Here is an 18768-nt window from a genome sequence, read left to right as displayed (position 1 = left end):
TAAAGGCAATGTTTGTGAGATTTGACATGTCTAGTAACTCCCAGCATGATGTGTAGCAACTTGAGCCTAAACCTCATCTTCACACCTTTGTCCCCTTACTTTGGAAAGATACAGACATTACACATGTTGTCCTTTTTGAAATAAACCAACCCAAATGTACAAAGAAATCAGTAATGTAGGACAAAAAAATCACTGAGGCTTAAAACCTAAAACCTTGTGGCTAGTTATTCTGTGGTTGAATATCAGATGAAAGATTCAAATACAGCAAAGTTAGCTATTCATTGTAACCAGGCACAGCTGACTTACTGTGACTGTAACAGTTCACCAAATGTCAGGTACCAAATCTGAACTGATTAAATGTGTAATTGGTTTAGTTGATGCATTGATTTTGAAGAATTTCAAACTACTATGTGTGTACTAATAAAGTGCATTTTTGCATTGCAGCAAGCTTGAGCAGAACTTTCTATTCACCATCCTGGCCCCCCAATTTTGTTTCACACAGCTAAGTAACTGTAAAACTGAGACTTTCTGTCATGTGGAATCAACAAGAAAAATGTTTGTAGCCTCCTAAATAGCTTTTTTGTCCTGAAGATGTCATATAATCAAACCACAATTTTCCTGCATGGTTAAATATTAAATGACAGCAATTTGCTTGTTGAGAATTGTTGATACTTCATTTGCGGTTTGGTGATTTACTTATTTATTGATGTATTCTGCAAAAGAACTTTTTTGTTTCTATAAGGATAACTCCAGCAAGACAGTGACTGATGGAACTGATGCTTTACAGGTGCTTTTAGTTTTGAACTTTGGAACTATTGCTAGCAGTTCTCAGGAACTGAATTAATACTTAGCTTCTTTCTGTAATAACAGTTGCCTGCTTTCTGTAGCTCATAGGAGGTGCCATGCTGGACAAGCCATGCTGAGTGAGTTATGTACTGCACACATCTGTCTCTTGCAGCTCTTCCAGTAGAAGAATCTGGAAGTTTTGATAGTAGCACTACAGAATGATTGGAAAACAGGGGGCTGCAGAATTCAGTAGCTTCTGTGAGCTCTGAGTGTTCTCATCTCTTGTGCATAGGGTAACAGGACCTACTAATGTGACCATTAACTGATAGGGTTGTGCAAGTTGCTTTGTGAAGTGGGGGAGGAAGGTGAAAGTCACGCATCTGTAGCTAACTGTCAGAAATTAGAGGGTGTCACAATAGAAGTACTCTTCTGAACTTTATTATTTCTTTTCCCATAGCTTGCTACTATCAGAGAAAATAAGAGGGCTAATAAATAGTAAAGTTTGAAATGTTGCAGCCTGCCTTGATTTTTACACAAAGTGGCAGTTCCAGAGCAGTTATACCCCTGACTTCTATTGTTGTCTTCCTTCAATTCTGTTGGTGTTTTAGCTCTGTAGTACAGAAAAGAATCTTTCATTCATATTTTGTCATCAGCTTAGGCTCCTCCTTGTCTCCTGAGATTTATATGTGAGCATATTTGCAGAACTTGCTTAATAGTTTTATAACCCATTTTTACAAACAACTTGCACCTTTATTTCCTTGAGGAATTCCTTGAGGTGCAGTATTTATCACACAGGTTTGCCTGTGGCTGAGTATGCACATCCTTAGTTGCACCCATCTTTATCTGCATTGTAAGAGAGGCTTGGCGTGCACTGGCAGTGCTGCTTTTAGAAAGAACAAAGGGCTGTAGATGCAGAGCCTGAGATGGAATTGTATCACCTTCTGCTTGATGAAAGCTTACTTTGAACAAATGCTGTCCATAAGATATGCTTCTGCTATATCATTCAGGTTCTTACTATAAAGGGGTGTTTTTATAATCTTCTTTTTCACTTTCCTCTTTTTATATTTTTCCCCTCAGCTTCCATCATGAGTATGTTCAAAGTAGTAGTTGGTGGTGCTGAATGCGACAGAAAGCTAAGCAGGAAGTCTGGGACTTACATGCCATGCTTTGAGCTCCCTTCTGAGTGTTTGTACAGTTTCACCTCCTGATCTGGGATCTTATGATACCAGAGAGAGAAGCTGGTGTGATACAAGAGTCTTGAGCTCCATTGCTTTCTTGCAGCACATCTGTTTCATATACCTGATCACTCAGTTTATTAGCAGTGGTGTTACAGTTGTCAGGCTTTCAGCATAGATTTATTTTAACATTTTAACTGTGTCATGAAGTAGTGTTTAACAAACAGTACTTCATGTTTCTTTTCAAAAATTATGCTTATTATCAAACATAGTAGTTGAGTTATAAGTAGAAACCAAAGTGGTTGTATGAAGCATAAATATTTCTTACCTTTGGGGATGATGAAAGAAAATACCTTTGAATAACAGTGCTTCAATAAAATGAGTAAAGATGAAATGTGAAGATGGTTTGTGGGTTCAAGATGCTAAACATCCTGCTAGGAACTGCTAGGACACATCAAATCTTACAAAATTAGCCTCTACATCCATGTTCATAATAAAATACTGAACCTGAGAGATGGCTGCAATGTAGGGACAATCTGTCTGAATACTTCTATGCTTTAATTCTTCATGTCAAATACTGTGGTGTAGCCTCAAAAGGAAAAAGTGCGTGTATTCATACATTGCTGCTGTTGCCTTTCTTGTTCTACAGCAAGTGTAGGAGATGAGAAAAACAAACAGAGGGTCAGGTGGACTTGTGTGCATCTCAATTTGAATGGTGCACTGTACTTAAGGAACCAGCATGACTGGCTGGAGCACCTCATCACCTCTCTGTTTCTGGTGAACTTTGACTTTGAAACCAGAGTAAAGTTTTAAAACAGTTGATAAATAGCTGTTATTGATATACCTTGGTCATACTGGGTTTGGGTTTCTCTGAGCATTTGAGAAATGAAATCCTTGTAGTGACAGAATGTGAAGACGAGGAGAAAACCAAGAACCCTTAGAGTCCAGTTTTGTATAGAATCCTGAATAAGGAAGTGTCATTTTTATAACAACTGTGTCCAAGTGTTGTATGGCAAAATGAAGCTGTTTGGATTTCTTAATTGACTTTTCATACATAGTGTATTTGAATTCTTTCCACACATAAGCTTAGTTTGTTTTCCTGCATGCTGTAAGATTAAAACTTGGCAACATCAGGGATTTTTTTACACTTTTAATGTTTAAGATGTTGTGCACAGATTGATTTCCACACCACCAACACTTCTTATTTGTGTGTTGTTTATGAGAGAAACATTCATCTTTAAATTCTATTCCTTATATATGTTAAAGCCTTTCAAATCCATTGCTGAAGTGTTTAGCCTTTAGCAGAGTGGTACCCTGTTATATTCATATATGTGCAGTTCTGTCATTGCTTAGTTGCTCTACCTTGTCCACTGTGGTATTTTAGTAGTCTTTTCTGAGTTCCTGGGTTTTTGTCTGGAGTTTACAACTGTACAGGATGGACTTTTCAATAAGTCATTCCTGGTGTGTTTCTTGAAGTGACAATTGCTAAGTAATGTTTTCTCTTTCTGAGATGTTTGGATCTGAATGCAAACGAGACACAGGTTTTATATTGTCTGTCTACATTTATAAAAGTTCTCTTTAGCTGTAAATGGGGATGACTGAAGCACAGCCAGGAAAACTTTATTTGATATTTGGATGATTGCCATAAATAGAATTCAGCTAACACATGCCTTTGTCTGTTGTTGAAATTCAACTTTAAAAGGATTAATTTCTCAACCCTACCCTGCTGTGCAGAATCCTGAATATTAACAGCTTTTCTGAAGGTTAGTGGAACACTGCATTAACTGGTTTTTATTCAGCTATGAATTGCTCTTTAATAGTAGAAGTTTTGGTACCAAGAGTTCTGTTTTAAAAAAATGCAAGAAACAACTTTGACTTCTCATTTTTATTTTCAAGTACAAGAACTAATGATATTACAGTTTGGATAAAATATTGATGCCTTTGGTGATTAATGATATATCACTGGTCATCTTTCTTTAAAATAGAAGCGGCTGTCTTTCAGCAAATTTTTTTGTTTTCACTCACACAATTTACTGTGCATTTCAGAGTTTGAGTAGGTGCATTTGCAGGTAAGATTTGAATCTTACATTGTCCAATGCTGCATCAACTCTACATCTCAGAGTGCTGAGATCCTCTGCTGATCCTTCAGTGATGCTATGCCAACATGGACTTTTTAACCAAGATGTTTTCTAGTGCAGGTAGAAACAAGGCATCTGCCTTTCCCTATGTGCTCAGGAATTGTTTTGATTTAGAGTTTGCTTCTTTAGTCTGGAGCCAGAGGAAACTGGAAGGAAGATTTTCTGTTTGGCTGTGTAAGGTATTTCTGTACTTGCTGCAGCTTCTTTGAAAACCTCCCACTGCTGCTGTGGCATCAATGCAGCTCTGCTGCTGGTAATAACAGGAGCACTGGTGGGAGACTTGCTTCCAGTCTTTTGATGCTTTACCATCTGCAGGTACTCTGAATTCAGGGTGGCAGACAGAGGGAGGGTATAGCACTCTGTATTTTATTTCCACTCTCCTGTCTTTAGTCGTGCTACTCAAATGAAAACACATGATGAATTAGGAAGAATACCAGTTGTCTTGCTGACATACTTTCATTTGAGTGCGAAAATTAGTGGTCCAGATAGAGCTGGGAAATTTATTTTGAATAAGTTAATGTCAATAGGAGCAGAGGGAAGAAATCTTTGTGTATTTGTTAATTAATCACATTATTTTGAGATGTATACTTGAAGACATTAAATGAAAACATTGTTTTAGTAAGTCTTTCCAAGCAGATAGAACACAGGGTAAGACAAATTCAATTGTGCCCTGCTGATGGCTGGCTGAGGAGTCTAGGCATTCTTCCTATGACTCAGTTTCTAGGGGTAGTCAACTTTCTACAATGTTTTAAGATGTGTCCATCAAAACTCTTATACAGTGTATGGGGCCCTTTTACTCACTTTCACCAAGGGTAGGTTTTTCTTGCTCTTTGGCTTTTGCCATGGAGTTATGGTTAGATTTCTATGGTTAAATGTGACTTGGCAGAGTTAGGTTTGTGGATGGACTCAATGACTACAAAGGTATTTTCCAACCTAAATTATTCTATCCTGAAGAATTTTAAGAAATAACAGAGATTGAAACCATATGAATTAATAATAGCTTCATGACTTATCTGATTGCTGAAAACAGTTCTTTTCTTGGCTACATTACTGATTTCAAGGTACCAAAGCTAAATGCAGATGTTCCTGTTCACTGTAGCTAATGTACCACTTGTGTGTGTATATGACTTGCTCATCTGTCTGGGGTGCATCTAAAATGATGTCAAAGGTGCAGAGGTGTGTGAGAAACACCATTTGGATGCTTTCATATATCCAAAATGGAAGCTGTTCAGCTCTAGATTGAAATGAATTCCATTAGGAGGAATCCATTTCAAGCAGAAAGTATGTTAAGAGCTACTTCTGCTTACAAAAGTGCACATCATCGCTGAAGAGGCTTGGAAGGATTTCAGATCTGCTTGTGCTTTTGCATTAAAGGAATGATTTCTGGTCTTTTTATTCCTCTGCCCTTGCTCCATTGCTACTGTTTCTTTTTCTGAATTTTCCCATCATACTGCCTGTTTGTCTCAGGTAGAGTCCTTGAGCCATTGCCTTCCTGCATGGGTAGCTTCAGGTGGGCTCTGTTTGGTTCTGTGTCTGCAGCACCATCTCTGCTTGGTCCATGGCTGGGAAGTGGAAGCAGGCTCTTCCCTGTTTACACTGAGCTATGCAGTTCAATTAGCTACATTTTATATAGCTCACTGAGCTATAACAGAGCCCTCTTCCCATGGAGCAGCTCTCTGACCTGCCTCTTGTATGTGTGGTGACAGATTTTTGTGTCATTTGCACCCTGTTTGAATTCTTGTGCTTCATGGAAGGGGAAGCAAAGAGGGCAAAACACACTAATACGAATTTTTGGGGTGTTTTTTTACCCTAGTGTGGTGGTGGAAAGGAATCGCCTGCAGGTCCCAAATATTATCTGGGCAACAGGTCCAAATGAAAAACCTGTTCTGGTGCCGTGACGAGCATGGCTGAGAGATGTGGAGGCTTGGTGAGCACCCTGGCCCTGCACCTCTGAGGCAGGACCTGTCAGCCTCTCTGCCTGGCCACCATAGTCAAACTGTTGTACCTTCCAGGGTTTTCTTTGGAGGATGGTGTGTTCCCTTCTTGGAGACTTAATCTGAGTCTGAAGATGCGTGTAAGCAAGTGGGGCGAGCAAGTGAAAAGCAAAATGTGAGTCTTGAAAGATCGGGGTAGCTCAGTGTTCTGAGATGCATAAAGAAGTTTTCATACTCCTAATTTAATTTTAATTGTTAATCTCTTTATTTGCCATTAAATTAATCTTCAGCTAGTCTATTTCATGTTGTTAATTTCCTTTCTTTTCTTTTTATATGTATTTCCTATGGATTAACAGTATTATTCATTCAAAGGGTATCTATCAAACATAATTAACAAATAATTTGATGGCCCAGAACCCTTTTTTAAAATTATTACTTTTAGGAAATAGGTTAAGCAGTTACTAGGTTACAGGAAGATAGTAAGAAAGAATTGAACAGCCCATCTCTGTAGCCTCTCTCCCGCAGCCGCGGGGCTGTACAGGAGCCCGGCTGGGTGCCCCCGGCCCGGCCGAAGATGGCCACACGAAGTGCCACTCCCGGATCCCCTCCGGAACCCTGGGCAGTGGTTACCGTCTGCGGCGTGGGTGGCGCAGGCGGGAACTTCGGCTACGAGGTACCGAAGCAAAGGAAGGAGGAGGGACGCCTGTATAACTACCAAGGATCTTTTAATCTTCTTTCCCGATGGGTTCAGGGACAGGCGACAAAGATAGGGTCCCTCGGTGACGCCGAAAAAGGGAATGGGTGTGATAGGAGGAGACATAAAGCTTACCAATAGCAAGGACCCAGGGAAGAGCGTGGGTTACAGCTAAGCCACTGAGGATCACACAGGGGAGGGGAAAAACCACAGGGGCAAATCATACATCAAATTGAGGAATGACTGACACAGAGAATTCTCGAGATAAGGGGGGTGGTTACCATGACAGGCAGGGGAGGGGGGGCAGCTCCGGTAGGGAGAAACCATTGTGAGGGAAGTACATGGGGGGAACCGAGGACCGAACCATTATTGAGTTACAAAAGGAATAACTGATTCTAAATACACACAGTGCCACACATCTCTCCTTGGTTTGATCTACATTAACTCCCTCATGTTGCTTGCTATAGCTCTCATCTGCTGCCTACAACACCTTCCCATCCCACAGTTAACTGTTTCTTGTTGTGAGCAAGACAAATCGTGGTGAGGCCATTTGGGGAGCAAAAGTCAGTTTGTGGAAGGCTGCTTAAGCTGCTGCTGGAGATTGAAGGTTACTGTATCAGTCCCATGCTGGAGAGTGAATAGGTGATGCAGCTCTTGTAAAGCAAAACTTCTCTGCTTGAAAGTTGAAACTGAGTCCATGTTTATACATTTGAATGTCTCATATTTAAAAATAAGAGTCATTATCTGTAGTGGCACACTAAATAAACTGCATTTTTCCCCCTTCAGAAACACTTTTCCTCTGGAGAATTCAGCAGCAGCAGTACTAGGCAGTTGCTCTTTGCAGAATATGTGATTTCTTTCCTGGCCCTGAATTTTTATCTTGCTGAAACAAATATTTTACCATTAAGAACACTTGGTCACATCTGGTGCATCTTAAAAAGGGTTGCTTTTCCAAGAATAGCATGCAAACATGAAACCAGAATTATAAGCAGATGTTTGCTAATATGGCCATAGATAACCTTTCAGTTTCATGTTTAATTTTTGTAAATAACCATCTATAAAGAATGCAGATTAATAGAGAGCAGAGATGATTTCTGTTAGTGTTAATATGTTAACTTTACTGTGTTGCTGATGTTGTACTTATTACTATAAAATAGCATTATTTATTGTATAAAATTGCCAGCTCCTGTTTACACAGGAAGAGACATTTTTGTCATTGCTCTTTTACAACCTGGAAATGTTTGCTTTTCTTCAAAGAACATAGAATGATGATTATCTGTGTCAAAAAGACTTCTAATTTTGGCTTAATTCTTTCATTCATTGATAAAATACTTGAATGTTCTGGAATAGAGGGAATTTCTGGCTGGTTTTTTGCCTTTGCATTTTTAGTGAGCTTGGCATGGCTCTTGCAGTTGGGCTGGTAAAAATGAGGTATTTGCTCCCTTGACCGCTGGCCTCAAAGAAGCATATTTTAGCTTATTGAAAAAAAAAATCTGTTTCATAAGGCAGACCAGTAGCTTTTTGTTTTCCTCTTATAATATTCTCCTTTTAACTTTCTTAAATTAGTTTTGGATAGTTCAGTGTACAGATGCAGCTGACAATACTCTTCCTTCACTGAAAAGCCTGCCTGTCACTGCTGCAGCAGGAGACAAAGGCCTAAGCCATGCTGCCACTGCCTCTGCCTTTCCACAAGGGTCCTTGTCACAGTGGGACCTTAACTGGTGGCAAAATGTATTCAGATGCCATCACAGGGAAGGCATGACATGGGACAATGTCAGAAGTGTCCCTTAGCAGTAAGGGCTGTGGTCTCTGGATGCTCCAAGCATGAGACAACTGCCATCTGCTTTCTGCTGAGGTATCCAGCACGTCAGGTCCTTAGGACAGCTCGTGATGGCAGTGACTGCTTGTGAATCTGAAAAGTGATTGTTCACAGAGGCAAGTTTGGGGAGGAGTGCAAGCTGCCAAATCTGCTTGCTCAGAGGATGAACCTTGTAAGGGGAGGGGTGAAGTTCATTGGTGTGGTGCTGCCTGGGCTGTGCCACTCGCAGGACACTGCAAACCCCCTCTCCTGGCTCCAGAGACTTGTGCAGGATCAGTCAGCAACTGGGCAGGTGGATTAGGGTGAGAAGGGTTAATTGCCAAAACAGGTTAATGTGAGCAAGCAATCAACCTGTAGAAGGTGTATATTTGGGGCTTTTTTGGGTGCGTTTATTTTTTATTTTATTTTTAAGCTTAGAAACTTGAAAACATCTCACTTGATGATAATATTGACATTCCTCACAAATAGAGATGTACACGAGTATAGCAAGTACATCTCAGCATCCAAATTAGTAGATGACGTAAAAGAACTGTTTGGGAAAGATAGCACAGCACTGAGAATTCATCAGAGCATTGCTTGCATTATAGTTGAAATACCTTCAAAGAGAAACTAACAATTGAAATAAGTTCTGAAGCAGAAGAGCCTTGCAGGCATTAGAGAAGGGGTGGGCAGCAGCTTATGTGTTAGCAAAATATCTCCAGCTAGAATATTATTTTACATCCCTGTTGTGCAGTTTTCTCCCTTGGTAATTTACAAATGGAAAATAAAATTTGGAATTATAGCTGATTAGATATTGTGAGTTCTCAACAAAGCATGTTTGTGTTCTGTATGCAATTATTACAGAGTTGCTGGGTACAACTTGGTAGATGAATTTGAGTTATCTTTTGTGTTCAAGCAATTTAGCCTCTGCTTTTTTTGTATGAAGAATGAACTATGTTCTCCTCCAACTACAGCACTTCTTAGATAAAGGATATTTTATGTTATTTTTTTAACCAGTAATTATTTTTTAATTTTGTAGTGAAAATTAAACTAATTTAATCAAGTATAGCTGTACAAACGATTTTGATTTTGCCAGTTGTGATTGCGTAGACCTCATTCTGGTTTAAATAAGCAGTGTTGCTATTCTCAATTCTGAAGACAGAAACCCAGCTATTCTCTCTGTCTTCTTTTCCTTCTCCTGGCTCACTTATTTGTACATGTTCAAGTACTTTGGCCCTGTCAGTCCTAGATGTGAATCTGTGATTCTTGCTAACAGATTGCCTGGGCTTATTCTGAAAAATGATGTGGTGGCAATACTGGAGCATTTTGCCAGTGCCATGCTCTTTTGATGGGAAACTGGGGCAAGGAGAGGCAGAGGCACTGGGATTCTGCCTTTTGCTTTCCCTTAGGATAGTGAGAAGCTCACTAATGTGGCCACCCTTTGGCAGGTGTGACCAATGATTCCCTACTGTTGAGCAGTGTTCTTAAAAATACTTTTGTTTTGAAATTTTGAGATCATAGGCTGTGTTTATCAGCCTGCAAGGCTTTGTGAATATGAAATGTTGTATTTAAGTTTGGGAAATATCCATTAAACCACTTAGATGCAAGTTAAAGGGAAATTTGTTTAATTATATCTCAGCCTTTCAGTAGATTCCACATTGTTTGGTGTACTTTTAATAATGGTCATTATTTCAAGATATTGTCACCTTGAACCTAAATCACATTAATGACATTGATAATCTTTAAACTTGTAGTACTACTGAGTGATGCAAATAATGTTGTTGGTTTTTATTTTCTTGCTTCTAGATATAATGTTGGATTTGAAATGACTAGAACTAACAAATGGATAAAGCTTGGAAATGGGTATCGGCGAAATAAAGCTGAAATAAAATTTTGGAAATGTTGAGAGGTCACGATTTCTTTGGGCATATGTCAGCTCTGCCTTGTGATGAAAGGGTAGCTGATGCTTTAAGAAGTTGGATCATTTGTTTGCTAACATGTGGCAGAGTAGTAGAGACAAGACTCTGGTGTGAGAAGTATTTCACCGATTATGTGGATGGTTGTGGTTAGATCTATTGCTAATACAGTATCTAAATATTGCCAATGCAGTGTATACTATAATCAGGTCTAAAAGGTTGTACCATAAGCAGGTTCAATTAGAAATGCACAGGTTTGCAGTCTTTGGCCTGCAGAATGCACAATTACAAGGTTACAAAGCACCTCTGTGGCTACTTTTGGATTTTATTTCTCACATGACCAGATCTTAGTGCTGGTACTCGCCTCTCCAAAAGCGTGTGTTCCCTGTCTTCAGACTGGATGTACCCTGCAGACATCTCTGCCTGGGGAAAGGGTGAGGGTGCGACCCACCTGGAAGCTGCCTGCAACTTTAGGGGACCAGCTGGCCCAGACTCCAGCATTTTATATCCTTTTGCAGGCTCATCTGTACCAAAGTCAGTCACAGTCATCACAGCTTCCCTGTCTCTGGAATTCATTCATTATGTGGACATACAGACAGTTCCTCCTTGAATTCCCGCCTGTCATTCTAATCTTAGGGAAAATCACATTTCCAATCAGAGACAATGGCAAGGGAGTGGGTGCCTGTGTGTGGGGAATAGGACTCAAAGACCTGACTGTCTTTCCTTGCTGTCACCCAGCTGCTGCAGGGCATTTCTGCTGGGTTAAAAATATTTGATTTTGCAATATTTTTCTGAAGTGAATAGCTATTAAATTGCTCATACTTCCAGCTCTAACTGCATTTTAACAAACAATGTTTTGGTTAGTCAGCCTCGATGAAGCGTTGTTTGCAGGGTTTTCAGCTGTGGCTGTCTGTGGGAGGCTGCCAGTGCTGGTTTCCAGAGGGACTTCAGCACACCCACTCTTGACTCACTCCTTCCCTGTTTTAGGTTTCCTGAAGTTCCTGTGCTGTGATGCCCCGGAATGCCTCATGGCAGAGCCGCCCGGCCGCCCCGCTGGAGCGTGGCGCTGCCCTGTAGAGAGCTGGGTAAGTGAAACCTCATCCTTGGCCTGGAAAATGCTCCCCACCCCATGGCCCATCCTCACAAACCTGGTGACATGGGCTGGTCTCATCACACATTTTGTGTGTCTTACCACTCTCTCCTGGGTTCATGTGCATTGGAGGGCTGTTTGTTGGGAAGTGGTGGATGCATGGGTTTCTTATTTCTAATATGCTTTGGGTCAGTTTCCTCTGGAGAGGTGATTATGTGTTAGATGGGTAGATGGGGAGGATATAAAGGCAGAACTAAATGGAGCTGGAGACGCTCACTAAGTTGCAAATTATACCTTCATTGTCTTTATATATACACATATATATATATATATATATATATATATATATATATATATGCACGCACACAGAAGATAAGCATTGGGGTGAGGAAGGTGGGTTAGAGGAGGTGCATCTGAAATGGTCTCTTTCTCCTCTCTTTAAAAAAATTAATTTCTGGAAAACATTTTTTTTCTGTCATGAACACTGCTGATTTTCTTCATGTGCTATGAGCCCCATCACATCTTCCATGTACTGCTAAAATTTGTTAGATGTGGCTACCTGTTATGTGATAATTGCTTTCTATGTGTTACTTCACTTGGATCATTTCCCTCTTGCAAAAGTAAGGTGCGATGGGTGGCTGGAACCCCCTGTTTGACCCTCTAAGGGAGGCATTTGGCTGTTTTCTGTGCCTGAATTGGACTTGGACTTTTCTTTATGATTTTATCAGTGATCACTATGTTGCTGGAGAGTCTTGGTGAGACACAGAAAACTCCGCTTACAATAGTCATAGTCATATTTGGGAATAAATCTAGATATTTTCATATGGTTGTCAGCTGTTAGAACTGTGGACTTCTGGACCTAGATCCTTCTAACAGCCTTGGTAACAAGTCCCATGGGTCTAAAGGAATAGCTCTAGGAATTGATCCAACTGTCCAAGAGGAAGGGCAAATAAAGTACTCATTGACACCTGATCATTAACTATATATATGGAAAGAAGGAGAGGTGTGCCTGAAATGAAGAAATATTCTCTTGGTTTTTCTACAACAAAGAAGCTATGCTGTTATCTGATTATTTCCTGTCTTGTCCCATCATCTTGTTTGGGAGAAGATGGTTGCAAAGAAGATTGCTTTTCTGTCTAGAGGCCCACAAATTCAGAGGAAGTCTGAGCCCGTTGTCCTGCCTTCCCCAGGGGTGGAAGCTAAATGGCTGAGAGATCTGTCTGCATGGTCAGGGCTAATAAGTTATTTTGTTAAACTGGACCACTTTGTGATCTTGAAAGCGCTGTCTGTGGGCTGTTCTGGTGTTTGAGGGCTGGGGCACTGGAGGATTTGCAGCAGTGGTGGGTGATGGCTGTTGCTGAGAAGAAATGTGAATTGTTGTGTCATCTGTGCTGATGTGAAGCTGTGTGTGGAATCATTGTCAGCAGAGCAGTATCAGTACATTGGCAACAATCATTTGAACTGATGACCAGGTCCTGGTCAGGCAAAATAACTGTTTTGAGGTTTGTAGTTGCAATCTGTGCCCTCAGAGGGATTGTACTCTTATTTGCCTCTTGGGTGGATGTCAGCAACCTGCTCCTCTCATCTTGTGATCTGACCAGTAGAGTTACCTTATCATCAGGTTTTGTGATGCTGTTAGCTCAAATGTTTGAAGCTGTTTCTGTTCACCATACTTTGCATTTCTTACTGGCTGTCTTGAGACAGGCTGAGTTTAAAGTCACCTTACTGCTGTGTTTGTAGTTCTGAGGGGACAGACTCTGAGTCTCTGCAAGACACTTTCCTTGAATCTGAAGCACTTTTTAAAAGAATGTTTCATACTTGAAAATTACCTCTCCTTTGGGATTTTGCTTCCAGCCAAAGCTGAGAGATAGCAAAGCTTTGAAGTGGGGTCTAGGAAGGTGGTGTCTCAGTCTTTCCTTCTGTCTCTGGTTAGTGACACTACAGCCTTTTGTATCTGCTTTAAGGAAATATTTTCAGGTTTTTTAAAAACTATTTCCACAGTTGATTATTCACTTCATTAATTTTATTTGGAAGAGGGTGGATGTAGTTTAGCAGAAATTTGCTTTATGGCTGTTTCTAATGATGCAAAAACTTTCCAGTAGTAGATTTTTTGGGGGTCAGTTGATTCACACATACCAGCCATAACTGGCATTCACTGTGGGTTGATTCTTGTTTTTGAAAATAATTGATTTTGATCAGTTTGGTTATACCAGATGAAATAAGTTTATTTTAGGCAACCTCATCTCAAAATGGGAATGGCTATGTGGTAGGGCAGAGCTGCAGCATATGGAAGTTTCCCAGCCTTGGCTGAACTGGTGTGGCTTCTCAGCAGTGAGCTGGAGTTTTGCTGCAGCCCAGTACAGTGATTTTAGGAGCTGAAAGGACCAGCTCCAGTAGCTGGGTTAGCTGGAGTTGAAAGCTGTTGAGCAGCTTGAGTTTCATCAACCTGGCATTACTCTGCCTCTCCCTCCCTGGCACCACTCCTGGGCTTGCTCTTGAACAGCCCTGTGAAAATGATGGGGTTAAAGGGAATCTTGTGATTCTTTGTGGCTACTTATTGGTATTTTCTTGCTGCTATGAATATTCGCTACATAGATTTGGCTAGTTGCATTACATGCTTATCATTTACCAAACTTGCATGTTCAGAGGGTGTTTTTCTTTTCATTTCTGCTTTTCAAATTGTTTTTTCTGAGTGTGGTGGGGAGTGTATGTGTGTGCTCCTGGTACCTTTTACCTCAAGTTTTCCTTCTGAGTCCTTATCTCTGCATATATATTTATGTTGGGCATTTGTATTTTAAATGCCCAAGTTGGAAATTGACTTTTCTTGATAGTGTGCCTAAGGTATTTGCACTGTGTGTTTCCTGTGCCTGTGTGCATAAACAAAACAGATGTAACTGATAAACAATTTTGACTTTCTCTCGGTCATTTAAATGAGTCAGAATTCTTTTTCTTTACAGATTTTCCCTTTGCCAAGGTGTTGTTCTCAGGACTGTTTTCTCTCCTTGTTCTTTTGTGTGTCTTGTGTGTTTTTTGCATTTCTCTTCTGCTTTCACCTTCCTTTGGAAATCAAAGGAAACATCTAATTTATGGCACTTCTTTATCAGCCCTTTCATCCTTTTAAAAATTTTCATTTCTTTCTTTCTGGGATAACTGCAACCTTTGCCCATCCTCTGACTGGATACTTGTGTCACAGATGTTCTTGTGAGGTGCTTGAATTGTATGGGGGGAAACTGCATCCTGAACAAATGCCCAATTTCCCCATCTTGTAAGTTCTACCCTGTTTTTTAAAAAAGTATTTTACAAAGTACATGTATGTGTGAACATCTTTACTTCATCAGTTTGGATTCATTCTCACGCCTGGCAAGTCAAGAGACTTGGCACTGAGAGCATTTCCTTATCTCTGCAACCTTTTGCATATATATATTAAATAAATTTTGCAAAATATTCTTCTGAGGAGTGCAACATCCTGAGAGAGGCAAATGGCCTGTAAAAAGAAGTGCTGTAAGACTCTTTTTACCTTTTGTGCTCCAAGATGTAGTTCTTAGTACCTCCTGGATCCTGACACACTGAAGAGAGCTGTGATAAAGAGGTCCTGTGTTCCTCCTTATTTTTTCATGCTGGAGCAGATTCATTTACCACTTGCTGTAGCCTCAGTTCTGTAGCCCTCAGCACTGCCCTAGTACATTTTTGGTGTAATCATAAAGCTGTCTGTTTTAATTGGAGACTTAAATTTATCTGCTCTTTGAGATGATGGTTCCACCCTTTCCTCCCCAGGCTGTAGAAATGCCGTGTCTTCCACTGAAATGTCAATAGGGAGACTACCAACCATCACAGTGACCTCAGAGGCTGGGCACAGTGTCTGCCAGGGGCATGACCTGGGCATTGTTAGTGCAGTAAGTGTATGATCCCTCAAGGTGAGCCCCAGGGCACCATGCTTCTCCTTTGGCAATGAGCATTTTCCCATTTTAAAGGCAGATACATCTGCACATGAAGATGAAAACAGACCCCTGCTTGTAGCATGAGAAGCAGAATCCTCACCCAGCTGGGTGTTGATTCCCATCATCAAGAGCTGAGGAGGTGTTATTTTTTTTCTTTCCCTTGCTCTATTCAAGAGGATTTACAGAATCTTCTGAGGAGGAGAAAAGTGTTGTCTTTTAACATTTAACATAACCCTGAGGTAGCATCTTGAGGAACTGCTTGATTTCTTCATCTGTGTTACTCCTGAGCTGCAAAGGTGTCTTAGACTCTGCCCATCTAATTACTCCTTCCAAGAAGGATGTTTACTTTTCTCTTGAATAGGGGAGGGTGGGTACATGACCTTTGTGAACTTGAGGAGGGTAGGTAGTTTTGCAGTGAGAGCTATAGAAGAATGTGTAGTTTTAGCAGTGGGGAGTGTAATTTGGGAAACACATTGGATCCTAGTCTGAAGCTGAGGTCCCTTCCATTAATGTAAGATATGAGAGCCAAACACGGGGGTATCAGGGTAGAGAGGTTTCCCATTGCTGCTGTGAGGAAGTTTTATTTGCTCAACGTCCCCGAGTTAATGATCAGCTGGTGTTTGTTATTCCTGCAGCACTGACATTGGTGTGAGTCTGCTGTGATGTACAGGGCCTCCTGCCCAAATCAGGATGAGATCTGATATTTTGTGTCAGTAGCTTGAACCTCGGAGCAACCCCTCACTTCTGTATTTTCTCCTGAAGGTGTTTTGTCCCTCTCTTATCTATCTATTTTCAGGAAACATCTCAACCTGCACAGCCAGTGCTCCTCTGCAGAGTGTTTATTGTTGGAAAGGCTTTACATTCTCCCTCAAAGCTCCCTCCTCGTTTTGTGTCAACTTTCTCTCTGGATTTTCTGTTTGGTTGGTTTTCTACTGCTAATCTTCTACCTAACTCTGGGGCTGAAGTATTCCTACAGCTTTTTAGTTTTCAGGAGGCTCTAGGGGCATGCTATGAGGCTCCTGATGTTTTTCTGATTGCTGGCCACAGCCTAGGAGAGGTCAGTAGCATCTCTTACCCTCTGCTAAACACTGGGAGTCTCCCATCCAGTTTCTGCCATGAACTGAGGCATTGCTGAAGTATCAAGAGATTATTTGGCTTTTGAGTGTTGAGGGAGGCAGAAATGATTTATCAACTTTTTTCTTGAAAATATCTGTCGAGTTGCAAGGACCAGAATGCAGGGCTGTCAGTGCCACCCAGGTTAAGGGGAACATGTTGTGGAGCAGTGTGATGCACTAGCAAATGCTGTAAAATGCAGCAGGTATCAATCAGTAACATCTTGTACTGGGTTGTTTTAAAATTACCCTTGGCATATCCCAGCATTTGGGAAAAAAAAAACAAACTCCAGTGCTGGAATTTTGATGATAAGACATAACGTGAGGAAAATGTTACAGCAGTCAGGTTTGTCAGTGATGTTCAAGTGCACTGTACCATTTTTACTGCTATCTTAATTTTAAATTAACTGCTTCTGTAATATATAGTCCTGACTACTTTAGATCCAATATGACTTCAGGACAAATATCTTCAATACAGAGATTCCTTCTGGTATATTCTTTTTCTGTTAAAATAATCAAGATTTAAAAAGAATGCATGGAGTATGGTCATAGCTTCAGAGTGGATGTGAATGCTGAGCAGTCATAATGGCAGTGCTGGAAAGTACTTGTGTAAATAAAATGTACTTTCTTAGGTTTAGGGTGGGTTTTTAAAAAAAGACTAAAAAACCCCCAAACCCACAAACCTGGGAGTTCTAGAAGGCTTGGAAGCATCTAGATTGTACTCGTTGTGATGACTAATTATGGTATTTACTCTCAGAGAAGAACGTGGTTAGTAGGGACTTTGTCTTGAAAATTATTTTTAACATGATGAAGAATGTCTCATCTGTCTGTTTCTTTTCCATGTCTATACTATTTGTGTCTTTCATTTCTTTTATTAGTAAATGCGAGAGGAAAAATGGGAATAACTTCAGGAAATACATGAAGGCACAGTAAACAGTACTATGGGAACAGTAAATAAAGCATCTGCTTTTGGTTCTTCTGTGAAATCAAGAAGTAACTGGAGCAAAACACTTGTTGGATATTTTTTCACTTCTATATCTGCTGTCACGCTTCCCCTGCTTCTTAGAGTGTCTCTTTTTCTCAAAACAGTCGCTTCATTGAAACCAAGACTGAAGCCTACAAAGGAGCCACAGTGAACGAATAATAAAGGACAGAGATTCCAAATGTTGTTGATCTGGGCTGGATTTTTCTGCAGCATTTGTGCCTGGTTTGGGATCCGGCCGTGACCCTTCTGGGACCTGCAGCTCTGTGGGCACCACTCATTTGCTGTTGAGAAATTAATGTAAACACGGCGGGTAGTTCACCATTTTCACAGGTGGAATGGGTCTGTGGCATAACCTGGGGAGGTGAACTGGGGGTGGTTTAGCTTTTTGCTGGATTATTTGTTCTTTGGCTCCCCTCCAGTCCGTGTCCTGTCCACACACAGATTAAGGCTCCTGTCACAGCAGAGTAGCTGGCATGGGGCTCTGCCTGAAGCTCTCCCTAATCCAGGAGTGCATCCTGTTTGGGGCTGTGTGCGTGCCTGGCAGGGGCTGGTGGTTAATCCCAGTCCCTGACTGTGGGGCAGGGCTGAGTCTGAGGGCAACATCTTGGTATTGATTTGGAACCAGAGCACAGACCTGATACAGCTGCGGTCAGCAATGGGACACCCAAATCCCAAGTGCCTGACGCACTTCCTGACACTTCCCTCCTCCTGAGGTATGGACCAGGGAGCTGGTGGATTTATGGCTTGCAGATCAAGGCTTGCCAGACTTGCCAGCATGGCATTAGTGAGTACTCTTTTACTACATTTTAGTGGTATCCTGGAGGTTTGTTTGCTGTTCCAAGCTTGTCACTGCAAAATGGTATTAAATGAGAAATAAAAATGGGGACCTTTTTTAAAACATGAAAGATTTTAAGCAAAACCCATATATTTGTCTACCAACTTTTAATGGTTTTATTCCTTTAATATTAAGGGCTAGAAGTCTATTGTTTTGGGGGTTTTTGGGGAACTTTCAAAATATGAGTCTCTTCTGCTAACATCAGACTTGAAGAACTAAGACTTTGAAAGAGCCAGATGATATTGTGAAACTCTTGAGGGAAAAATATCATGCTTTATCTAACTCTGTAGATAGCTCCTTAAAGTACTCCCTCTGCTTCCACATCCCTTTATTCTGCGACATGAAAGAGAAACCTGAGCCAATACAG

The 18768-nt window shown here is 40.8% G+C and overlaps 1 protein-coding gene across 1 annotated transcript in view; it reads left to right on the top strand.

Annotated features, from left to right (window-relative positions):
- Positions 1-11428: 11428 nt before the first annotated feature.
- The window catches only part of KIAA1217 (KIAA1217 ortholog), a 338974-nt gene continuing 331634 nt past the window's right edge, over positions 11429-18768 (top strand). The window contains exon 1 of the mRNA XM_059841653.1: positions 11429-11526. Within this exon, the coding sequence (XP_059697636.1) occupies positions 11463-11526 (64 nt within the window). The 5' untranslated portion in view covers positions 11429-11462. The remainder of the gene's footprint in view (positions 11527-18768) is intronic.

Source organism: Haemorhous mexicanus, chromosome 1 (genome assembly GCF_027477595.1).
Source record: "Haemorhous mexicanus isolate bHaeMex1 chromosome 1, bHaeMex1.pri, whole genome shotgun sequence".
NCBI lineage: Eukaryota > Metazoa > Chordata > Aves > Passeriformes > Fringillidae > Haemorhous > Haemorhous mexicanus.
This window is presented reverse-complemented; position numbering and strand designations above follow the sequence as displayed.